This window comes from Rhea pennata, chromosome 3, assembly GCF_028389875.1.
Source record: "Rhea pennata isolate bPtePen1 chromosome 3, bPtePen1.pri, whole genome shotgun sequence".
Classification (NCBI taxonomy): Eukaryota; Metazoa; Chordata; class Aves; order Rheiformes; family Rheidae; genus Rhea; species Rhea pennata.
Window position 1 is genome coordinate 69254549 of NC_084665.1, and position 22546 is coordinate 69277094.

The 22546-nt window shown below is 35.8% G+C and overlaps 1 protein-coding gene across 5 annotated transcripts in view; it reads right to left on the minus strand.

Moving 5' to 3' along the window:
• LAMA2 (laminin subunit alpha 2) overlaps positions 1 to 22546 on the minus strand; it is a 377777-nt gene that overhangs the window by 245687 nt on the left and 109544 nt on the right. For all 5 annotated transcript variants that reach the window (XM_062572565.1, XM_062572567.1, XM_062572564.1 and 2 more), the window contains exon 4: positions 13485 to 13727. In XM_062572565.1, coding sequence (XP_062428549.1) covers positions 13485 to 13727 — 243 coding nt within the window. The remainder of the gene's footprint in view (positions 1 to 13484; positions 13728 to 22546) is intronic.

Consider the following 22546-nt stretch of genomic DNA (forward strand, 5'->3'; position numbering starts at 1 on the left):
TTAAAAGAGTAAACAAGTACATCTGCTCCTGAATGTTATCGTTAAATAAACTGGAGTAACATGCTTTACCTTACTCCAACATTCTTGTTTTGGACTACAACTTTGAGAAGCAATGAATTCAGAAAATTTAAACAACAGTTTTTTTTTTTTTTTTTTTTTTTTTTTTTTTTTTTTTTGCATTGCATTGCAGTCCCTTATGTGGGAAAGTCCATTACAATTACTGCACAATGCAGGAGTTTAAGTTCTAGCAAAAGCTGTGTCATATCATCTGTGACATACACTGAGGAATACTTTTGAAAACCAGATGGGATCACTTTGAATGGTAAGCATTCAGTGCCTTTAAAACGATTTATAATGTTTTTAAAAGAAATACGAAATGAGACATTCAGCTGTGGAATACAAGCAACTTTGATCCATCTCCCACTTTGAACCAGATCTTTTTAAACTTGGAGATATTTTATAGGAGCTAATACGAGAACAACCAGAAAAACAATCTAAGTAGTACAGAATGGACAGGAAAGGTCAGGAATAATATCATAAATCTGCTTAATCAAACATGTAAAATATGGGAGACTAAACAATTATGTGCATGAAAACAGTTTTTATTCTTTGCTTCCTTTGCTAATTGTAAAGTTACAGAAAGGATTTTCATGCTTCGGCCACAAAAACTAAATTTCTCAGGCCTCTGTCAAATTCGCAACTGTTTTTTTTTTTTTTTTTTTTTTTTTCAAATTTTACTTACTGAAAACAATATGAGGTGTACAGTAAGCTAGCCTTGTCTTCTCATACTGGGTTTTTACTGTTCCTTTCCCCACTTACTCACTTCTTACCAACCGACACCAGCCCTAACACACTAAAATAGCCAAAGTACATTGCAGCAAATGTACCCCTAACACAAATTCCCATCTCTGATGGCAGCCAGCAGTGGTGCTTTGGCAACTAGTTCCAGTTTAAGATTCCTTTCTCAGACAGCTGGCAGCCTCAATGCCTTCTAAACTGGAGTTTGTAACTGAATTTTGAAGACTGTCTAATGGACTTCATTTCCATGAAGTTCTTTCTCTAAGAGCTTTTTGGATGCCATTTGTATTTTCGGTACTCGTATGACTCCATGGCTTAGTTTATTCTGTGTTTTGAAAAAGTTGGTCTGAAATTTTTCACTCTGAAGTTCCATTTTTGGAACACAAAAACCTGTTTCACACTGCTGATGATTTTTTTTCCTGTACTCTTTGTTTTTTTAGACCATTTTTGAGAGTAGGGGAGAAGGGAGTCACCTACAGTATTCATAAAATGGGCACAGACAGAATAGGATGTATACAATGCTGTAGCAAGATTTTCTGATTTACACAGGGGATTTTTTCATAGCTATATCTGTATCTGCATCTATCATACATAAATACATACAATGTTCTATTTGGACTTTTGAATGCAATTGAGCATTGAATTGATTTTCAGAGAATATTCCACACAAGATCCCTTTTCCAACTGGCAGTAACTAATTTAGAACCTCTCACTGTGTACATGCAAATACAGTCATTTATTTTCTTATATACTCACCACTTAGCATTTATCAACATTGTATTTTCTTTCATATTAATCACAGAGTCATCCAGATCCTGCAACAACTCTCTGCAGTCAACTTAAAATGTAATTATTCTGATGATGATATATCAGAATCCCTTGTCACCTGATTAATCACTTTCAGATTATTTATGAATAGACTGACTCCAGTGGTTACCTTTCTCCAGGTGAATATTCATTCCTATCCTTTATTTCCCATCTTTTAAATGATTACTCTCTCCTCTCTCTGGACATCCTGGTTTCTTTAAATTTTTGATAAATGATCTTGTCAAAGGTCACTGGACTCCTCACTAGTCTTGGATTTTGGAAATCTAATTAGACTGTATTGACAAGATCATTCTTACCACTTACTTGTTGATTCATTTTAAGAACTTCAAATGATTTGTGATTTACTTCTCTTATGTGTTTGCTTTTTCTTTTTGTTTCCATTAGTTTCTCTAGCATAGAAATGAGATTTGTAATTCTGCAGTTTCCCATTTTATCTCTGGAACACTTAAGAATTATTTTTATCTTTGACACTTATCATTTCTCTGCTATAGAGGTAAAGTAAGACTGACCACAATAATAATTTATTAATTCATTGAATGCCTTCAGTACCTTTAAGCAAAAACTGCCTAGACTTGGTAACTAGGTATTGCTGACTTTAGTACTTGTTTTCCAACCTGTTCTTACTTCAGAGAATTCCTCCAACATTTTTTGAAACAAAGTAAAACTCTACTGGGGCTACCTCTTTAGATTCATCTGTGTGGAGCTCAGATACAAAGAATTCACCAATTATGGTGTTACTCAGTTGTCTATCAGTCCTACAGAACTGACAAGCTTTCCTAGGCTGATGTGCTTGAAAAAGCTTCTTACACTGTTTTTAAACAGTCCTTTTCATAGTGGGGAAGGGCAGTGTTTCGGTTTCCTTCTTTTTTCTCTCTTTCTCTCCCTCCCCCCTTTTTGAGGGGTTATTTGCAAGAGTTCATATTTTCTCCTCTTTTCCTTGCTGGGACGAGACTTTCACTTTTTACATGATGTCTTTTGATTTCTAATGATTATTTTATATGACAATATTTTACCTTGCTAGGTTTTTGGACCATCAAAGATTTTCTGAATAAGTAGCCTGCATAAGCTCCTAATTGTTTAAGAAAACATATAAAAACATATTTCTGTCTTTAGAGATCATTTTACCATTTTGACTGTTTATGCAAATTTTCTCAGGAGGATGTCAAATGTTGAGAATATTATAGTCACTTTACAGAACAGTCCTCAAATAACATCATTTCAAACTAGCCTAACGTCTGCTCTTCTCACACGATTTTTTAGTTGCTTCGTTATTGTAAGTTCTCTGATTAGACTGCTACTTGGAAGAAAAATGAAGGGCACCTAAAACTCAGTCTACTCCATCAAGACAGGTAGCCAGACTACAGGATGTTAACTCTAGTTTAGTTTTCCACTATAATGCTTATTTTTGTATTCCTTTTTGCCTTTCCAGCCTCCCTAATGAGCTTTACCATCTTGGTTACTTAGTAGTGCAGTCCTAACTTGTTTGCTCTTATGTAGGCATGAAATATAAATTCATATGGATACAATGTTGCTTGCTGACACAACTTGTCTATGTATCCCACTTGGCTCTGTGCTTTCCTTGAAAATATAGTATAACTCTCCCGCTGGAGTGATCTTGAATCTAGATCTCTATCAAAGAACTTATATTGGTATTACAGTGTCTCAACTATCGATTTTCCAGGAAAATCAATATCATCTATATTTAAACCAAAAATTTCAAGTAAACTATGCTTTTTGGTTTTGCTTTCATTCTACATAAACTCCTGAGTGCACACCTTAAAGCACATCTACATTTGGCCTCAGGCTGACTTACTATGTCCCTGCATCAATGGGATTTTTATTGGTCAAATATACTCCTCCATGCTTGCTACTTAGATTTTAACAAATTTGCATTTTTTGACCATACAGAGTTTTACTATTTGACTATTAAAGAATTACTCATCTTGAACTACAGGCACTCATGAGCATTCTCCCAGTCCTCAGTTTTAAATTATCTTGTAAACTGTACAACTTTTTCTCTCTCATCTCTGCAACTCTCAGCTGCTTATCATCTTTACCAGGTCCGCAAGTCCTTCTGTCCCTAGGAGGTCACGCCACACAGACAAAAACAATTACACTATTCTTCCTCCTACTAATCATTCATGACTGTTGGTAATTAAAATCAAACAACAACAACAAAAACTCAGAAAGTTGTGTTTTGTGTTATATTTTCCTCTTCTCAGGAACGGCTTTGGCTATGACCACACAATTTGACACAGGGCGCAACAGATAGCCAAAGTAAATAAACATTCCAGGTTTTACTTCTTAGTGAAAAGTCATTACAAGTAATATTTAATTTAAACAATCCTACTTGTTATATATTTCAGTTGTGTGGGTAGAGGCTTCAAGTATCAGCTCCCCTAAAAAAAAAATAGAAAAAAACCCCACTCTCTGGGGATCTTCATTTCCCACAGTCAAGCACAAGAAGAGCAAAACCCTCACCAAGTACACAGAGTTCTTGTTTCTCTGCCTAAATGAAATCTACTACTGTCCAAAAAAGCAGCTTCCAAATCCAACAAAAAAATAGCAAGTTTAGATCATTACTTGCTTACAGGTAAGTACCAAAACTTAGGTGTACCTACTCCCCCTACTCTACCAACACTAACTAAAAAGTGATTTCAGCTGTAAAGCGAGGCTACATTTACAGGTATGATGAGTCTTCCTCACATTATTTGGAAAAGCCAGCACAGATTTATGCAAAGCTGAATATCTCTGATCTCTTTTCAGTAAGAATTGCAATCAGTAAATGATGAGTGCTAAAGAAAAAAGGTAAATCATCTAATCAATTTGTTTCTTCAACTTCAAACTGAAAGACTGTTCTGTACAATACATGCTTTGTATGTTGTCACTTTAAAACTATTACTTTTTAAGTTTCATGATTCATATAATTAATCATTTTTCTTTTTTTCCAAAAGTGGTGGAAATTACAGAAGAAGTTTCTGCTCAGGGACAGAGGCATGCCAAGATAGAAGAGTGGACTGTATGACTAACTACACCAAAGAAATTTTTCATTCTAACCTGGCCCACCAGAAACTATCCTTCTCTTGTTTTTAGAGTAATGGTAGATTGCTGTACCACTACTATACTACTACTACTATAAATGGCTTTTAACAGTTGTTTCCTCTTTGGCACATAATTTAAATGTACATTAGCTATTTTACATCCACTCAGTTTTCTGCAATATTAAATGTCAGAAACCTAAGTTCAGTATGAATAATCACTTAAGAATATTACTCTAAGTTTTCTTTTTCTTTTTTTTGGTAAATATTAACATGGAATCTTGCTATAATGCAAATCATTAATTTGCATGATTAGTCGTACAATATTTGAACAAATGATTGCAAAGACTATTGTCATCATGTACATAGAATCATTAAAGATGTCTTAATCACACACTAAATACATTCAAAAATTTTTCCTATGCTATTGAGCATCTATGTCATTTGCTTGTCATTTTTCTTCTGTCACATATATATGAACTATAAATCATGAAACATTAGTCAATAATTTTGCATTAATGAGGCAACATACCATTGTGTACACAGAACATATAAAATTACCCTAGGTATTTGGCATCATTTATAAATGACTTTTCTCCTCAGGTAAACTTTTAAGTTTAATTTTCTTCAATCAAATAAATAAAAAAAAAGTAAAGCCAAAGAGCAGCAAAATGGACTAGTGCTGAATCTCTGTCCAAAGCTCAAATCTGTCTTAGCTGTCTTTATGAACTATTTCTTTCATGATTCCTCTAATCTGGATGTTTGGACTCCAGCTGAAAGCTTAAGTGCCAAAATTTTTGAAGAAAAGCTGTATTCTAATCATTTCCAGAAGACACAAATCACATTTTAGGCTAAGCTGCACTTTGAAAACACTCAAGAATGGAATATTAACTAGCAGAAATTATCACAATAATCTCAGTAGACCAATCATATACAAAAATCACGATGAAAACGGTGATCTCCAAACCCATAGCTTGACCATAAGATTTCCTGAAACTGTTGCAGCCACAAAGGGTGCTTGTGTTTGAGGTGAATAAAACATAAACCAGCACAAATATGAACAAAGTATGATGTAAACTAACATGTTAAACATAGTGGTGAATCATTCAAGTGGTGGAACACTGAATTAAGCCTTTAGCACTTGACATATCTGAATGAGACAAAAAGGCTTCACAAAAGACCTGATACAAAGGTTACTGAATTCAGGGTGAAGATCTCTTTCTTTAGTAATCAGCATCTTTTATCTAAGGATCCTGCTGGCTCTGTCCCACACATACACACTACAAATTACTACAAATTCACATACAAGATAGAAAAGGAAGAGGATGAGATTGATCCTAAGCTGACGGGACACTTGGATTTCAGTCCAGAAAAGCTTCATTTATACAAAATTAAACTATGACACCTGACTGCATAGCATACTCAGAGCCTGGGGAGCAGGATTTGATCTTGGATGTAAGGACTACATCTGACAAAACCTGTACCAGGTAACCATTCAGTCAAAAGGAGGACAATCACATGTCCTTCTATCACAGTTCTGTTAAATGAGCTTTCACTGTCCTTGTGTTCTTTTCAGTGAAGATGATCCAATAAAATGTTTTAATTTTGCATCTCATGGAACGATTCATGCTGATCAAATTCAAAATTTCCCACTTACTGTTTTGAAAGAAAAATTGAATCATTTTTAACCATTGTTATTCTCCCTATTCAGATGTCAAACTGAAAAAAGTTATTTGCAAAGACATTGGAATTTCTGTCTCAAATTGCATTATTAGTTTATGTCTAATGCCTTTGTCTAACCTGTGATGTGGAAGTAGAACCAGTTTAAATTTCTGAACAGTTTCACCCATTAAGAATAGATTGTTACCTAGTTTTTCTATCATCCATTTGTTGCAATGACAGCATATCAACAAAATACTGGTGCAAGACAACATGCGCTCTATCTTATAAATAATCTAAGAAAATGTAGAGATGCGTACATCAAATATATGGAAATCTAGCATGCTCACGAAAAATGCCTTGGGAGAATGTGGCTGACTGCATGGAGAGAGATATTACTGACATTATTTTTCACTGTACAGGTTCCCTTTCTAAATCTCATGTTACTGAAAACAAAAACTACCACAGTAACTCAAGGCAAACGGACAGTTCAGACTCTAGAATACGAATCCACCGTTAAGACAAGATGCTGAATGCAGGTTAGGTGCTGAGAGGGTCAAATTAAACATAGGAATTATAAAGGCAGTATAATTACCGCAGTACATAAACTCCTATGCAAAATGTTTGCAGAATCCTGTAGTATCTATGTCACCTGTTTTTAGGAAAAAAGTTGCCTCAGAAAATTTTCAGGTTGCTCTTAAAATGGATATATTTCAGTACTCTGGAAAATTCTGACTCTCTGTTCTCTTAGTATTGACAATCTCAAACTCCTAGTGAAAAAAGATTAAATTTAGCTGTAGGTTGAATTGGATTTACAGTTCATTTGTAAGTCTCTCTTTCTTCTCTTTCTTCCCTGCAAGTCAATCAGACTATAGTGAACAGGACAAGCAATAAGGTATGAAGAGAAAAGAACTAACAGGATAACACTGGGAAGTAGCAGAGTTCAACACTGGTCTGACACTAGCACAGAGGAGGAGCAAATTGTAGGGGAAAAAAAGTTTTTAGAGTGAGACCTGCAGCACAAAGAGGGCTTCAAGAAGGAACAAAGTACAGGCATTTGAGCTGTATGGCAAGTGAACAAATAAAAAAAAATGGTAATATCAATGTACTTGTTTCTGTTTATTTAAGCATTTTCTTTGCATGTTTCATCCATGCTTTGAACTTCCACTTGACTGAAGAAAATAAAGGTTGATGAATGTGCTCAGACAGATTAGCCTTTATTGCCATAGAAATTGTAAATTATCTTTTTGACCTCACACTTACATTGCTACCATCACAGGAGAAGCAAGAGGTTAAGAGTTTAAAGGATCAACAGAGCTGCATCATCTTCATTACAATATCATTCCCACCACTATAATAATAGTGACAGGAAAACTCATGTGTGGAAAAGGAAGGTGAGATCAGGTTTCTTAACTCCCACTACAGCTGCCTTCTTGTCAGTTCCCCACTTTAGCCTTAGTGCTGGCTAATGCCCTATAGCAGAGAGGAAGAACATTCTTGCTGTTAAAAAGAGAAGCATGAAGACTCAGAAAACCTGTCCCATTCGGACAGAAAGCTCTCGCCAAAGTCCTTTGGTCTTTAACACTTGCCTTTGTGAACATGGAAATAAAACTATGCAGTTTCACTGACTGACAGTCATCTCAGAAATCCTTTGTAAGTATGATGTTTTAATATTATGATATTTCTGACAACATTCCCCAAGTAATTTTCATCTACCACTAGTTACAGTTAAAAAAAACAGAACTGAGTTAAACTGGACTGTATCAACCATTTAGTATTCTCTCTTGCCCAGGAATCTATGTTTGAAATATCCATTTGGGAAATTTGATAAGAAGAGTTAGTACTGCCTTTCCTATAACAAAAGATACAACCTTCCTACAGGTGGAATCGCTAGACAGAATAAGGTTAAGGTTCTACACTGTGGAAATCTTAAAAAAAAAAAAAAAAAAAAAATCTGATAAAGGCCTGCACAATACTACATGAGTGCTATATGCTTTCAGAAGAAATAGTTCAGTAGTTCACTGTTCAATTCAATACTTGGCATCACTCCAGTTGTTAAATGATGCCAATGATATTTATACAGACATGGGAGGCATGACACAGTCCATTCAGCCAGCACAGTATGCTCATAGCTGCCCATCCAACCAACTATCTGCACTGCATTCCTGGCTTTGGCATCTTAGTTTTTTAAGAATTGTAGGCAAGGTGAGAAAACTGTAATTGCCAAAGAATTATAGGACGAAGAAAATTAAAAAAAAAAAAAAAAAAAAAAGATTTTAAACAAATAGAGATGGAGTGCACATGATCTGGTAAAAAGACAGCTTAAAGAGGTAAAGTAAATAAGGATGCAAAGATGAGGATGCAAACAATATGAAGATAAGGATGCAAACAATATGAGAATTTTAACATCTAAAGATGCAAAGGAAGCCAGGAAGGCACAAGTGATATAGAATTTAGTGGCAGGCTATTATAAAAAGAATTTCATATTTTTAAGTGACAAACATTATTTTTTCCTACAGAAAGTATTGGACTTTGGTGAGCAAAAATGCTCTGCAACAGTCAATAAGAAAGCAAGTCAAATGCAAGTTATTAGGAAATCACAAAGTAGAGAACATAATACTCTATAAATCCATGTTTCACCCCCATCTTGAACACTGTCCCCTCATCTGAAAATGAACATATTCATACTGGGAAAAATTCAGAGAGGACAAGATGATGAAAAGAGTGGAATGTCTTCCAAAAAACCCCATCAGGACAGGTTAGAACTTTTCAGCCTGGAAAAGAGATTACTTAAATAAATACATGACAGAAGTCTATAAAATCATAAATGGCAGGAAGAGTGTGGTTACTGATTGACTGTACACCAGGTGTTCCAGTACAAGAATTGGAGACCATCAGATGAAACCAGTGAGAGCCAGGCTAAAAAGAAGCAAAATGCGACAGTTCTTTGTACAGTGGGTACTAGGCAAATGGTAGTTCTTGCCAAAGGATGTTTTGAATGAAAGAACCTTAGATGGGTCTGAGATAAGGCTGGAGAAGTACTTGGAAGATGGATTCATTGGAAATACTAGCCAGGCAAAACACATTAGGATGAGGAAATCCAACAAGCTGAGAAAAGTTGGATAAAAAATACAGCTCTGATATCTAAGGGTTATTTTTAAATCCTTTTCCATGCGCTGCTTTATTTAGTAAGAGTCAACACTACATGAACACTGTATATGCTCTGTGGGTATAACTTTTTTCCCCCCTACTTTGGTTAAGCTTACACAGTAAAACCAATGCTGAAAGTAGGTTGACACTGTTGAAGTAAATGACCCAGAGCTTTAACACTGACGAGTCATTTAAAAGGTACATTTGGGCCAAACTATTTCAAAAAACTCTAAGTATCAGACATGGAAATATATTATCTGCCTAATAGTAGATAATTTACTATCTGATCTTTATATCAGTTGTTTCCCAAATGCCAATGGCTGAAAATAACAAGCAATGATCTGTGTTTGATCTGTAGTGTCTAGACAATCATTTTAGAAACTTGATAGAATTGGTATACTGCAATTAGGTCACATTTTCTTTTCTACAATCATATGACTTTCCTTCAACTATAGAGCTAAAGCCTTACAATTTTTAGATCTTTAAAATCAAGGTAGATCATTCTAAACATCTGAATATTAATGCAGGAAAAGTGTTTCACAGAAGAGAGTCAGAATTTTTGTTTCTCTCATTCAGTAAAAGCAACACTGAATCCTGAAATTTCACCTCCTCATTGCCCGGTTAGGTTGAATATGGCTTTCTTAATTGGTTACAATTTACGGCAGACATACATTTATGGATTTCTCCTCATGATACCCAACTAGTATTGCAGCAATTACCGGGGACTGGTGTTCACAGCATTCTGATACAGCTAATATGCACCTCAGTTTTATTCTGCCATGAAAAATGAAATGCAATAGCATGACAATATACTCTACCCACAAAGAGGGAGAGATTCCTCCTCCTTGCAAGTTTATGTAACTGCATCAAGAATCATTATAATTTGAAAAACACCTTTCTATCAGAATTCTTACATGTGATCACACTAATATGGACTACGCAGTCAGCTGCTATTCTAATTAAGATTTACCGAAGAGGGAATTAAATTCACATCCTTTGCTTGGTTTTGATACTTTCAGAAAAAAAATAAATTCACATCCTTCTCTTGGTTTTGATACTTTCAGAAAGCCTCACTTTGGACAAAATCAACGTTTCCCAGAAGATGAGATTTTTTTTCTTCCTGGCTTCTCAATAAAACCCAGGGCTTTAGTTAAACCTGTCTCCAATTGTCTTCACTGGATTTGAGTTTCAATGACTGATTGCATAAAGAATTGCTTATATGAGAAAAAAATGATAAAACAATTATTTTTGATCTAACCTATACTAAGTACTTAAACATCAACGTATTATTAAAGAACGCTTTTTTCCTAAGTGTAACTTCCTTATTTGAAGGAACTTCAGCTCTGATAGAACACTTCATTTGGTATGGAAAGACATAAATTTTCTAATGTGTTACAGCAAGCAATTGGAGCACCTCTAGTCTTCATATAGTCCAGTTTTGACATCTATGATAAACAGAAAGCAAAATTCTATGCATCAAAATATATAAATTACACACGCTTGTTCAAACAAGAAATGACTAACCAAAGTTAAATAGCTCACAGAAAAAAAATATAATATTAAAAGTTCATGTCCAGAATCTTACATCCACCCAGCCATCAAGATATACAAGCTGTGACACAAATTGTAGTCTAGCAGAAGAAGAAGAGATTTCACAAAGAAAAGTACAAATTAGATGCAAACATCAGAAGCTTCTATGTTAGGGAAATGAAGCAAAAATCACTATGGTAACACACTAATTTTTATTTCTCAAACTAATGATGATCTGAGGAAATAAAGAAAAAATACCATCCAGATATGGTGTTCAACTAAAGACAAAAATGTCACAAAATGGTCTTTCTTCTTTTCCCCAAAATAGCAGCCATGTCTTGCCAGTTATTTCACTTTTTATAAATAACTCTTTCCCTCTTAGGGCCAAACAAATTACTGTTAAAGCAAGAAACATCAATTAAGTTCAAGTTAATGAGTAATTCATTAATATAATTGAAAGAGGTACTCTGTTCCTGGCTTGGGGACACTGAAATAGTAGAACTTGCTTTTTCATATTGAAATAGTATTTTGGAAAATTTTAACTTTTAAATTAAGTGATGACGTATCAGAAGCATATATGCTAAAAGTCTGCCTTTGCAGGGTGATATAAAAGATATCCTAGCCTTATAATTTTTAGTTATCACTGATCTTAGCTTGGAAATTGAAATTTTAACAATCTTTCTGCATTTATGTCTATATTTTTGAGAGAAATTTCCTTATTTCAGATAGAGAATTGCTCATTTTTTTTCCACGGTTCACAAGCTGCTACTATGCACTTTCTGACTATTTCATGAAAATATCCAATAGAACCATTTTATGCAAATAATTCCTGGTCTATGGATTGTTTACTTGCACCTGATTGAGAGAAACTTGAGCTTGTGTTGGTTAGACCAACCTGAAGATAACCTACCTGGTTTTGTTTGCTGTTTTGTTTGTTTGTTTGTTTAATTCTGTGATTGGCCAAGAAAACATTTTTAAAAGCTATTTCTGCTGCAAATACTCATATTATTAAAACCTTAAATTCTATTTTTGCTTGAATACAGACTGAACCTATATTTCTAGAAATACTCTTATCAGTCAAGTCACTGATTAAAATGTTAATTGAAAGCATAGATGAAAATAAACTATTCTGCTTTTTCTAAGACACCAGGTTTTAATTTAAAATGCTACTGCAGACATAGATTTGGCTTTGGGACTGGTCCGTAGACCTACACGTCTGCACTTGATCAGGTTTCCTGAGCACACCAGAATGATGTGGCCTAAACTGCTCGAGGTTTTTCAAGCAAAGATATTTAAGAACATTTCATAACTCTGTCTGTCTTAGAAAATTTTCCATGTAATGTCTGGTACATAGAACAAAAGTTCTACCCTGGAACAAAAGTAAATGATATGCAGATGTAGTTCCACTGAAAGCCTGGGAGCCAGTCAGATAACTCCTACAGTGCAACTGCAAGTAAATCTGACATTGGTATGAATTGCATTGTATTTCACATTACGTGTTTGATGGAACACAGAAAAGGATTAACCTGGCTGCTGTGTATTTTATAATGCAGCTTGTCACTAGCCAGACAGATGAGACTAGTGTTTTACCTGTGAAAAGAATACTGTAAAAAATGTAAGCTTATTAATTTATGTGGCATCACACTCCTCCAGTGACTATACAAATTAAACTTTAGGCTTTTCTTACCAAAATGTTCTGTCTCTATTAAAGTCATTTCTCCGATCAATACCTAGTTGTTTATGTCGGCTTAAATGATGCATCTTGCACAGAACATGCCTGCATCTAAACTTCTGCCTTGTAAGCGCCGCCAAAGCACAGCTCTGTCAACCGCTGTTTCTCATTCTCACTTCCACCACATCTTTTCTATGCTTCCAGTGAACCCAAATGACTGACCCGTGATTCACGTGGCTGGGCTCACAGTGAAAGAGCGGGGGCCTCTAACAGGGAAAGAACGAACAGCTGTGTGCAGTGGCAGAGGGTCAATTAGAAGTTGTTAAATAAGTAAACATATATGTATGTACATACATGTGTGTGTACATATACATATATATGCCATAAATTAAACTCACTGAGTAAAATCATTACCATTTAACATCCCAACTGATACACACAGACTGAAAATGTGACAAAAAATCTTCTAATGACTTCACTAGATCCATGATTTTTCCCAGTATTTTTTGCTGACAAGTGAGGCTGGATCATATTTCAACTTTCTAAAGTGTCTAAAAGTACTAGTGCTTAATTCCACCTAGTAACTTTTTTACGTCCTGGTTTACTCTGTAGAATAAGCTTGTTAGAGTTTTCATCTTACTCATTTAAATAGGACCATGTATGATTATTTTCTACAACAGCAACCAGACTACCTCCCCGTTTCTCAAGCATACTGCAACATTCACTGTCTACTCAGGGGGTATTTGTCAATTCACCATAATGCTTTTTTTCTGCAGGGTTCCCGGGTACAGAATAACTTTTGATCTTACCTCTCCGTTCTCCAGAGGGTGGATCTTGGAATAGTAAGACGTGCATATAACTTCATCATCTTTTATATAGGATGGAGTTCCAGGACGAGGATGAATATTGTAGCGTGTCAGGCACTCACTGTCTGTGATAGCATAATACTGCCACGGCTGATAGTCCACACCATCAAGTGAACGCTCTAATATCCAGTTCCCAGGTCGAGGTGAGTTAGCTGCTTTCACAATAACATATGCTATCTGAAAAATCTGTAAAATATCCAAATTGTTAAAATATATGTGAATATGTAATTATAAATTCATTCCATTTTCCTATTACCTACCAAATTAAAAAAAGTAACTATGATAAGGTCTTGTTTGAAAATTTTTCCCTAGAAATGCAGTATAGCCTCAAATTCCATCGAAACTCTTTAACTATAAAAATAAAGTCACTGCATTAACATTTCTAAAAAAGCTAAGCTGCATTAAGACACCTGATATTTGCAAATAGAATTAAAAAGCACTCTGAATTCCACATAACTTACTAGATAATTGTTACGCTATGGCTTCAGCCAAATGTTTGTCAAATTTTCTTTCAAGTATTTTCAATTTGTACAAACAGTTATGTTTCTACATGTGTACTTATATACACATACTTTCTGTAATGTTTACCAGTTGCCAAACTCTGTCACAACTTTATTGCTCTTAAGAAAAAGCATAGGTTGAAGTCACTGAAAGGTAATCACATCATTCTATAAAACACTCGTGGTGAAATCACAGGGCTCTGCACAGTGGCCATAAATAAACTTTATAGGACACAGATACATCTCATATGACTATACCCAGAATGGAAGCACGTAACCAGTGCTCATTATGGCCCATTTCACCTGCCGTCTCAATTGATGTCTCCAGCCTGTACCGCAGGCTCCAGGAACGCAAGCCACAAACCTTGCTTTGCAACCGCAGAATGACATACGTTAGTGATGCAGTATCCTTCTCGCACACAGCAACATCTAGGTGCTACAGGGGTAAAACTGAAGCTACGAAGGAAACACCTATTTCCATTAGCAAAGCAGAGCGTATAGCAAATTATTGTTTCTAAAATGCAGTGCTGTGAGTCTGCACATAAGGATGCCAGAGGGCATCATGGAGAAAATAGCGCTGATTTAATGCATTTAACCTAATGTTTTCTAAATTGGATGGTGAATAGTCACTGTAAAGAAGCTGCATGATTCAAACTTAGTCCACAGAAAATCTGATGAATACTTAGGCAATTAGTAATGTAGGTGAAAGAAGATGCTACATTAGTCAGTTACTGAAAGAAAAAGCTTTTTCAATGGGAATAAGAAATTGGTGAGGCTGTATTTATTTCAACCTGAAAAATCTCTGTGAAACTGTGCATTTGTGGAAAATTATCTCAGATTATTGACATTATTCTTCAATAACATAACAGAAAAGTTCAGGGACAAGGAGAAATCTGTTTCATTCCTTTGTTCCAGTAGTACTCACACAATCATTTGTCCTATTCATGAATGTCTTTTCTTCTCTTATCTAGTCTCATTTAGAGATGGATTCAACTGCAGCCACAATTTGACACATGGCAACAAATGTTATTTACAATAAACAGAAAAAACCCACTACATTTAAATACCCTCTCTCCAGAAAGATTAAGCTTTTTGAAATCAAACAAAATAGCTGGAGTGCTTAATCATTTATTATTTCCTAAGGAAAATAGGTAACAGCTATATTTTAAGGAACTAACATATTCTTTTTTTCTATAAGGTTATTTTTTATATTGCTCTTTGCATGAGTAAACAATCCATTGCAGCAATTTTTATTTATAAAAAAATTAAAATTATAAAAAAGTAAAAAATATATCAGCATTGTCTAGGCAAATCACATAAACTTTTTCAGCTCAAGCCACTCTGAACAGAGATTGCAGCATTTTTCTAAAAGATTTTTTTTTAATCTTTTACTCCAAGTCCTCATTATAACAGCATTCTTTAAATAACTAGGTTAAATTCATTGTTAGGACTTCCACAGCGGAAGATCTCTGGTTTAGGTCCTAGCTGACAATATATCCAGTCTTAGGTGTGCATCTATTGTCTCCTTTGTGGAAGCCATAAAATTTGCAAAACCTCACAGGAGATTCAGTGTTAAGTACTGACTTTAGCCAAAAACATTTAGCTCTGCAAACATCTGAGATGTGTTGGCTCTGTTTGGCCAAGAGGTATAAACAACAGGAAGTCCTTTCTTTTTTTTTTTTTTTTTTTTTTTTTTTTTGTCTGCTTGCTTTGAAATCCTAGGCTGAGGAGGAGAGTGCAAGTTTCTAAAATTACTTTTCAAATTAGAGCCCTATTTTAATAACATTTCCTGCAATTCTGCTCCAGATTTGTTTGAAGTCTGGTTCTTACCTTCCGGGATAGTGTACTGTTTGACCGTAATTTATTATATACCTTTGGCTTTGATTATTTTTAGCATATTTCATAGAGGAAAACTGCAGCAAAGTTTTATATATATATATATATATATATATATATATATATATATAAAGCAGTGGAAAGGAAACAGCACATTGCAGGTCACAGAGAGGTGGAAATCTTTCTTCTTAATCTAAACTTGACTAGGAAAAAAGCTTGTTAAATAAAATAGTGCACATAAAGGTTTCTTTTTAGATACTAATCAGTGACAGTTACCAGCCTGATCCAGAACACTGCTGCTGTCTTAGCCGCTCACTGGAGAGTTGCTGAAGTGGTTTCTGCAACGGTGCCAAGCTACCTACATCCCACTGAGCTGCAAAACAATCCATTTTCTCCTTCGTGTCTCCATTCACCATCAGTGCAGCAGAAAGACTGTCTTTATAAAGACACTCTTCTATGGGCAGAGATATGGAACTGGAACTACAGACCAGATTCTTCAGTGCTGGTAGGCTGCTAACGCCTGTTAAGAGAAGATGAGCTAGCAGAGACTTCAAATACATGCCCTTTTTGATATTATTCTTGATTTTTCTCACTGACTGGCCTGAGCTAAGTAGAGGGAGTTAATCCATGTTTCTTAGAAATACCTTTTCTTTGTGGGACATGTAGAACTTGTGGAGTTCTACAATACTTTACTATGGATTTTAAGAAAAGCAGTTGCCCTAGTTTGGAGCAGTCAGAGCTACACGAGTTACAACTGGCTCATTATAGCGCCATGATACACACAAGAAACGCAATGCGTTCTTCACTTTAATGTGCTTTCTGAACAAGCTAACAGTAACAACTAACGCAGAAAAAAGGAGACTAAAATTTATGGCCACTGATTTATGGCTCTCAGAGCAAGTCTATGTTATGGAAGCAACACTGATTCTTCCCTTTTCCACCTGATTGAAGAACCACCTTTCTCCAGGGACAAGCGTAATCTTCCTTTACTGCGGACTTGCTTAGCCAATGGTATTCTGGTTACTGTAATGCTACCAGCTAGAGCTTAGCTGCACAAGCATCCTAATACTAATAAAGTTTAAGGCATCACTGAGCTCTGCTGCATTTCTGTTCCACTGTTACTGTGTTTATTTCACAGTCAAAAAACAAAAGTGAACCTACTCTGGGTCCTGGAGCAAAGTTGCAACACTGAGCCTGTATTCCCGCAGGGTGATTCATGGAACACGTCTGGTTTATTTTTTAAATAGCATCAATAAGCTGACACGTCAAATGAGGCGATAGCTGTACAATCTTAGAGCGCATCTGGTTTTCTACAAGTCCACCAGAATGCAACCTGGAAAATCAGTTTGCTGATATGAAAGTGAACATGGAGCAATACCAAACTGCTTAGTGGCATGTGACAACCCATTAACACAGCTGCCAAAGTACAGCTGCTGCTTTTTCCACTTACTCTGCTCATGTGACCACAGCATAATTAAGGGAGTGGGAGGGAAACACTCTAAACAGTCCTTTCAGTCTTTCCCAAATTATAGACAATATGAAGCTCAAGATGAGAAACAAAATGAGTCTTGGGTCTCATTTTCGTTGGTAATTGTCTCAGCAGTGAAGTCTGCAAAACACACACTTTGAGGAACACTTCCATAAGTTACAGCAGTGTATTTTATGAATGCCTCATAAGACATAGAAAAGTGCATCTTACTGTACCGGATAATTTGCTACACTAATATTATTCAGATAAAGCTGAAGTGAATCATTAATCTGCATAGGGTTAGCTAGTGAAGCAGGAAATTTCATTGTGCCTGACTCCCACCTGCTCTTCTATTTAAAAAATAAATCCTTCAGTTAGGAACTGTTCATGCAAGTCAGAATATCATCATAGAAAAAATACAGTACCACACAATTCTATAAAAGATTTTCAGTATTTCCATTTAATTTTCCCATCAGAGGAATGTAATATCTCTAATGGAGGTTTACATTAGCAATCTGGTATAAACTGTGTAGCTACTTATTTACTGTAATCACATTATCTTGTTGATTGTTATTCCAGTTCAGTGGTCAAGTAAATATGCTATTCCTTATTGAGAGTGCAGAATTTGGGCAAGGGTTTGTTTCCTTACAGGCTGGAATATACGTTATTAAACCTTGTGGCCTGAAACATCTTTTAACTTGGAGAGTTAACTCCCACAGACTTATTTAACCAGTCATTTAAAAGTTCTGTCGGAGGCAGCTGAGCACTGCAGACACTCAGTGTCCCAGTCGAAACCCACCAAGATGAGTCAACCAAAGAAGCTGTCACAGAATGCCTTGCAGATCAGTGGGGTAACTGGCTCCCGAGGTGTTACTGGCAACAGGGGCTCATTACAAGACACAGGCGAAAGAACATTTTTGGCCTGTGTGAATCTTATTACGGGATGTTTGAAGGGGACTGTGCAAATGGGTGAAACTTATTATGGAATGCTTAAGGGAGGGACCAAATGTGGGAAAGGGAGGAATAAGTGCAGGATAGCAGAGGAAAAAGGTGATAAAATGGACCAGTCGAGTATAAATAGCTAGCTGGTCTGTACGCTTGCCTGAGCTTGATCGCTGCAGTCTGTCCTAACTACCATTACATCCTAAGTCTAATCACCTTCTGTGTGGCTTCACTCTCTATTTTGAGAGAGTATGTATGAAGGCTAGTGAACTTCCTTCCAGCTGGACTAGCCAGTGAGTAGAAGAAATCTGAGGACCAGCAACTGGAGTAGGGCTGCAAGCCTCTGGAGCTCATACGTTCAGGTACCAGGAACTGAAAACACCAGGGGGATCTCAGGCCAGCTAGCGGACAGACTGTCTAGGGCCAGCTACTGGAGCGATCTATATTGAGTATATACACGCACGTATGCCACTGGCAGACTCTAGTTCTGATCAGCTGGAGAGGAAGAGCAGGATGGTGCAGCCCACGTCGTTTGGATTTGTGTGAGTGCTGTGTGTTTATGCGGGTGCTGATAAGGCACTATAGTCTATTTACGTCCATCTATGCGGCCAGCTGTGGGTGTGCATGTGTGCATCCCCCTTGCTCTCTCAGGAATATGGGCTCTGTCTTGCTAGTGGCTGAACCTGGAGAGACATAGCTGTAGCAGCCTTGCATCCATCAAGCTGCCAGCATCAGTAACTTCTAGTACCTAGCTTTACGAGGCATCAGGGATCATGTATCTCAGTGTATTTTGAATGAAGTTAAATCAGTGTCAATTTCTTTATCAGCAATTTTTATCTATACATACTTATATAAAAATCACTGATACAACACATACAGATGTCTTCATATGTAGGATATCACACATCTCCTTTAAATGGAATATTACATTTGCAGTATTTTTTATTTCGGAATAGCCTCACTTTCTACAGGCTTAAGATCTGAAACAGAGACCAAGTCCAACTACTTCTGCTAATGAGCTAAAGGAGAATTTTCATGATTTTGTGAGGCAGCTCTTCTTGTTTTCAAAGGCCAGTACCAATTCCTTATGATTTTATATAGTCCATCATACTTCAGTTCATGTTTGTTGTTATGGGTTACTGTCTGCATCTGCTATTTATAACAGAGAGTAGACAGCTTTGATACACGAATTTTCAAAGGACTGGCTATTTAAAAACACCTTGCATTCTTATTTCAGTCTAGTTTTAAAACTGCAACATGCATTTCAGAGTGAAAAAAGGCCTAATTTAGGAATGGAGTGGCTCTGAAAATTCTTCAAAGCATCAGCTACATAGATGTCTTCCTACCACTGTCCTGAGAGACAGCAGCATTGGTTTTAAACTTTCAGCTCACAGTTAAAAACTCTGTAATTGAAAATGTTGGCATGGGGAAAAAAAGATGCTTAGCAGGAATCAACTAATATCAGTTTAGAGAGCTGAACAGCTCCCTACCATGGTGCAGTTTGACTTCTAATGACAGCGTCTCTCCTGTTCATCTGAGCTGTTTCCAACTGAAATGTTGCTACCAGATGGGGAAATCTAGGCTGAAAGCGGCACATACTTGATTCCAACACAGTTTTTTTTTCCTATAGTGATACAAACAATTCTGGTTACTAGTTACCAGGGCATTATCTACCCCAGAAAATTTGTAAAGAATGCCATACATAAGGTGTTCACAGAGGAACACCTGAGGAAAAAATGAGAAAGACTTTACCATAGTATGACAGGTGGGGGTCTCTAAAACAAACCAAGTTTCAGTTAGAAATCTTACATCTCTTCTAACAAGATAAAAGTTCACTCTTGTGCAAACCTCAGTTCCTTTCCATTAATATCAGCAAAACTGTAATCTTTAATATGTATTTTAAACAACAGTTTAAAAATGCTTCCATGAAAAAGAACAATCAGCTTTCTCTCTACTCTATATATAACTGTTAAAGAGGCCAAGGTTCCTGGTTCCTTTAAAAACATTTTCTTCTTTTGAGAAAAATAGGTTCTTTATTGAAACCTCTCAACTTTTGCTCATGTTATAAGTAAAAGATGATTATAACTTATGTCATTTTTTAACATTTAAAAGCAAAGTTTATTAAAACTGCACACTTTATAAAATGTCAAATTACTGCAAAACTCTCAACTTGTCCAACTGTTGAAATACCTGAAGTACATTAAGCTAAACGGAGGGAGTCACTACCTGTAAAGTTCCTGGCAACACCAATACTGTTCTTTGCAATTTTCTCTGTTGGTTTTCTCCATTGCCCACTGTTGAGATGTTTGTGGAGGCCTAAAAAGCAGTAACTGTTTTCTCTTGACTGTATTTGCTGCTCACCATTGGTCTAGCGTACATCAGAACTGAGGGTTAAAGTCAGTAACTCCTTTCATCACACTTTTAAACAATGGGAGAAAGCAATTGCTTTTTCCTTTATTTCCAAGGAGTAATCACTTCTTTCCATGCAGAGCAAGTGTGGTGAGGAAAGGTAAATTGATGAGAATGCCAGTACGCAAACCTTTTTCTTCAAACCTAGACAACAAGGGAGAAGAAAAAAAAAGGTTCTTCTTCTACTTTGGTGTAAAAACACCAAAATTTTCTTTTTTTTTTTCTTCTTTTTTTTTTTCTTTTTTTTTTTTTTTTTTTTTTTGCTTGATCAAAAACTGATGTTCAGCCTGGGTTCAGTCCAGTAGTGAGTCTCCAGTGTAAAGAGAAAATTCTCATTTCCTTCAGTGAGGTTTCCACAAGAAGTCCTCTCAACTGCTGTGTTTCAGAGTGACCTGTGTGTTCCCCTAGCCTGAGAATCAAACAACTTCATGGGCAATTTTTTAAGCTCCATTTAAAAGCTCTGAAATACACTAACCTCAAAAACTAAACATTTAAAAAACATTGTCAATCATCTCCTCACCTATTCTAGCCTCATGTCAAATCTTTTTAATGTTTTATTTCCATATGAATTTTTACAGATATAAAAAAGCTATTTAGTCAGACATAGGAATAGTACATAAAAACCTGTTTTTTCCTACAGAATACTTTCTTTGTTTAAGAAGTTGTTCAAATTGCTTGTTGAACAAGTGACAGCAAATTCTCGCAGCACTAAACTATTTTACAAATGTGAAGTTTAAAGACCTTTTTCAATGTTATGGTTTCTGTACTCTTCAGCACTGTGCTAAATACTACACAGCATATAAATAAATACTTGTTTTTAGTCTGAGGTGCCATCCATCTGTTATCCACCTTGTAGAGAGCGATACAAACACATCTGAAAGTGCTGTACTACTAGCATACAGCAACTTCTACATTACTGACATTTAAAACTTTAATATTCCCCTGCCAAAATCTTAGTGAACTGGTACTTTGAGAGTTCTCTGTAAAAGTATATGCTTTACCAGAGTACACTATATATAGTCTATGATAAAAAAAAGTCTTCTTCGGGACCTGAGATTTTGATCATAAACCATTTGAAAAAAGATCATTGCTCCAAGCATGGAGCAATAGGCACATGCTAATTTATTCCCATTGCCTCTAAGTAGGAACAAATGGGCTCAAGGTTCTCTCCATCACAAGGTGGGAATCCTGTTTAATATAAACAACTTGAACAATGAGGATATGAATAAAGTAGGGATGTAAAACTCCAAACCAAAAAAAAAAAAAAAGTTTTCTCAGAAGTATTTTAAGCTTTTTACAGTTTCTTCCACATATCATGCTTCATTTCTTTAACTGAACATCAAAGTGATTAAAAAGATTGAAAAAAAATTCTCTGGCAGAGTTTCTAATTTGCCTCATGTCAGTAAACTTTGGAAATTTCAAAAACATACACAAGGAAGGAAGAAAATAGAAAAGAAATGAGATTCTCAATCTGATTCCCAGATCAAAGTAGTGTATGCATGTTCAGGCAAACATTTGAGTTTTTGATTCTTAATATTTTTTGAATATATTTTGAATTTTCCAAGTTTGTTCAGGCACTTACACCATGTAAGTCCAAATCAAATAGAAAAAAAAATTATTAAGTGTTTTTATTGACCACCTAAACTATATCTCTGAAAAGATACTATCTAAGTGCTTCCACAGAGCACGTGTCTTGCTGCACATGGACTTTGCAGAGCAGAAAGAATAGTTTTGCCATTGATACACTGTTTTTATTGTGACAGGAAAACATATATTCATCCTTCATTGTTCAATTAACAGTGGATGACTTTACACAGCCTCAAGTTCTGTTTAAATATTTACTTTATTAC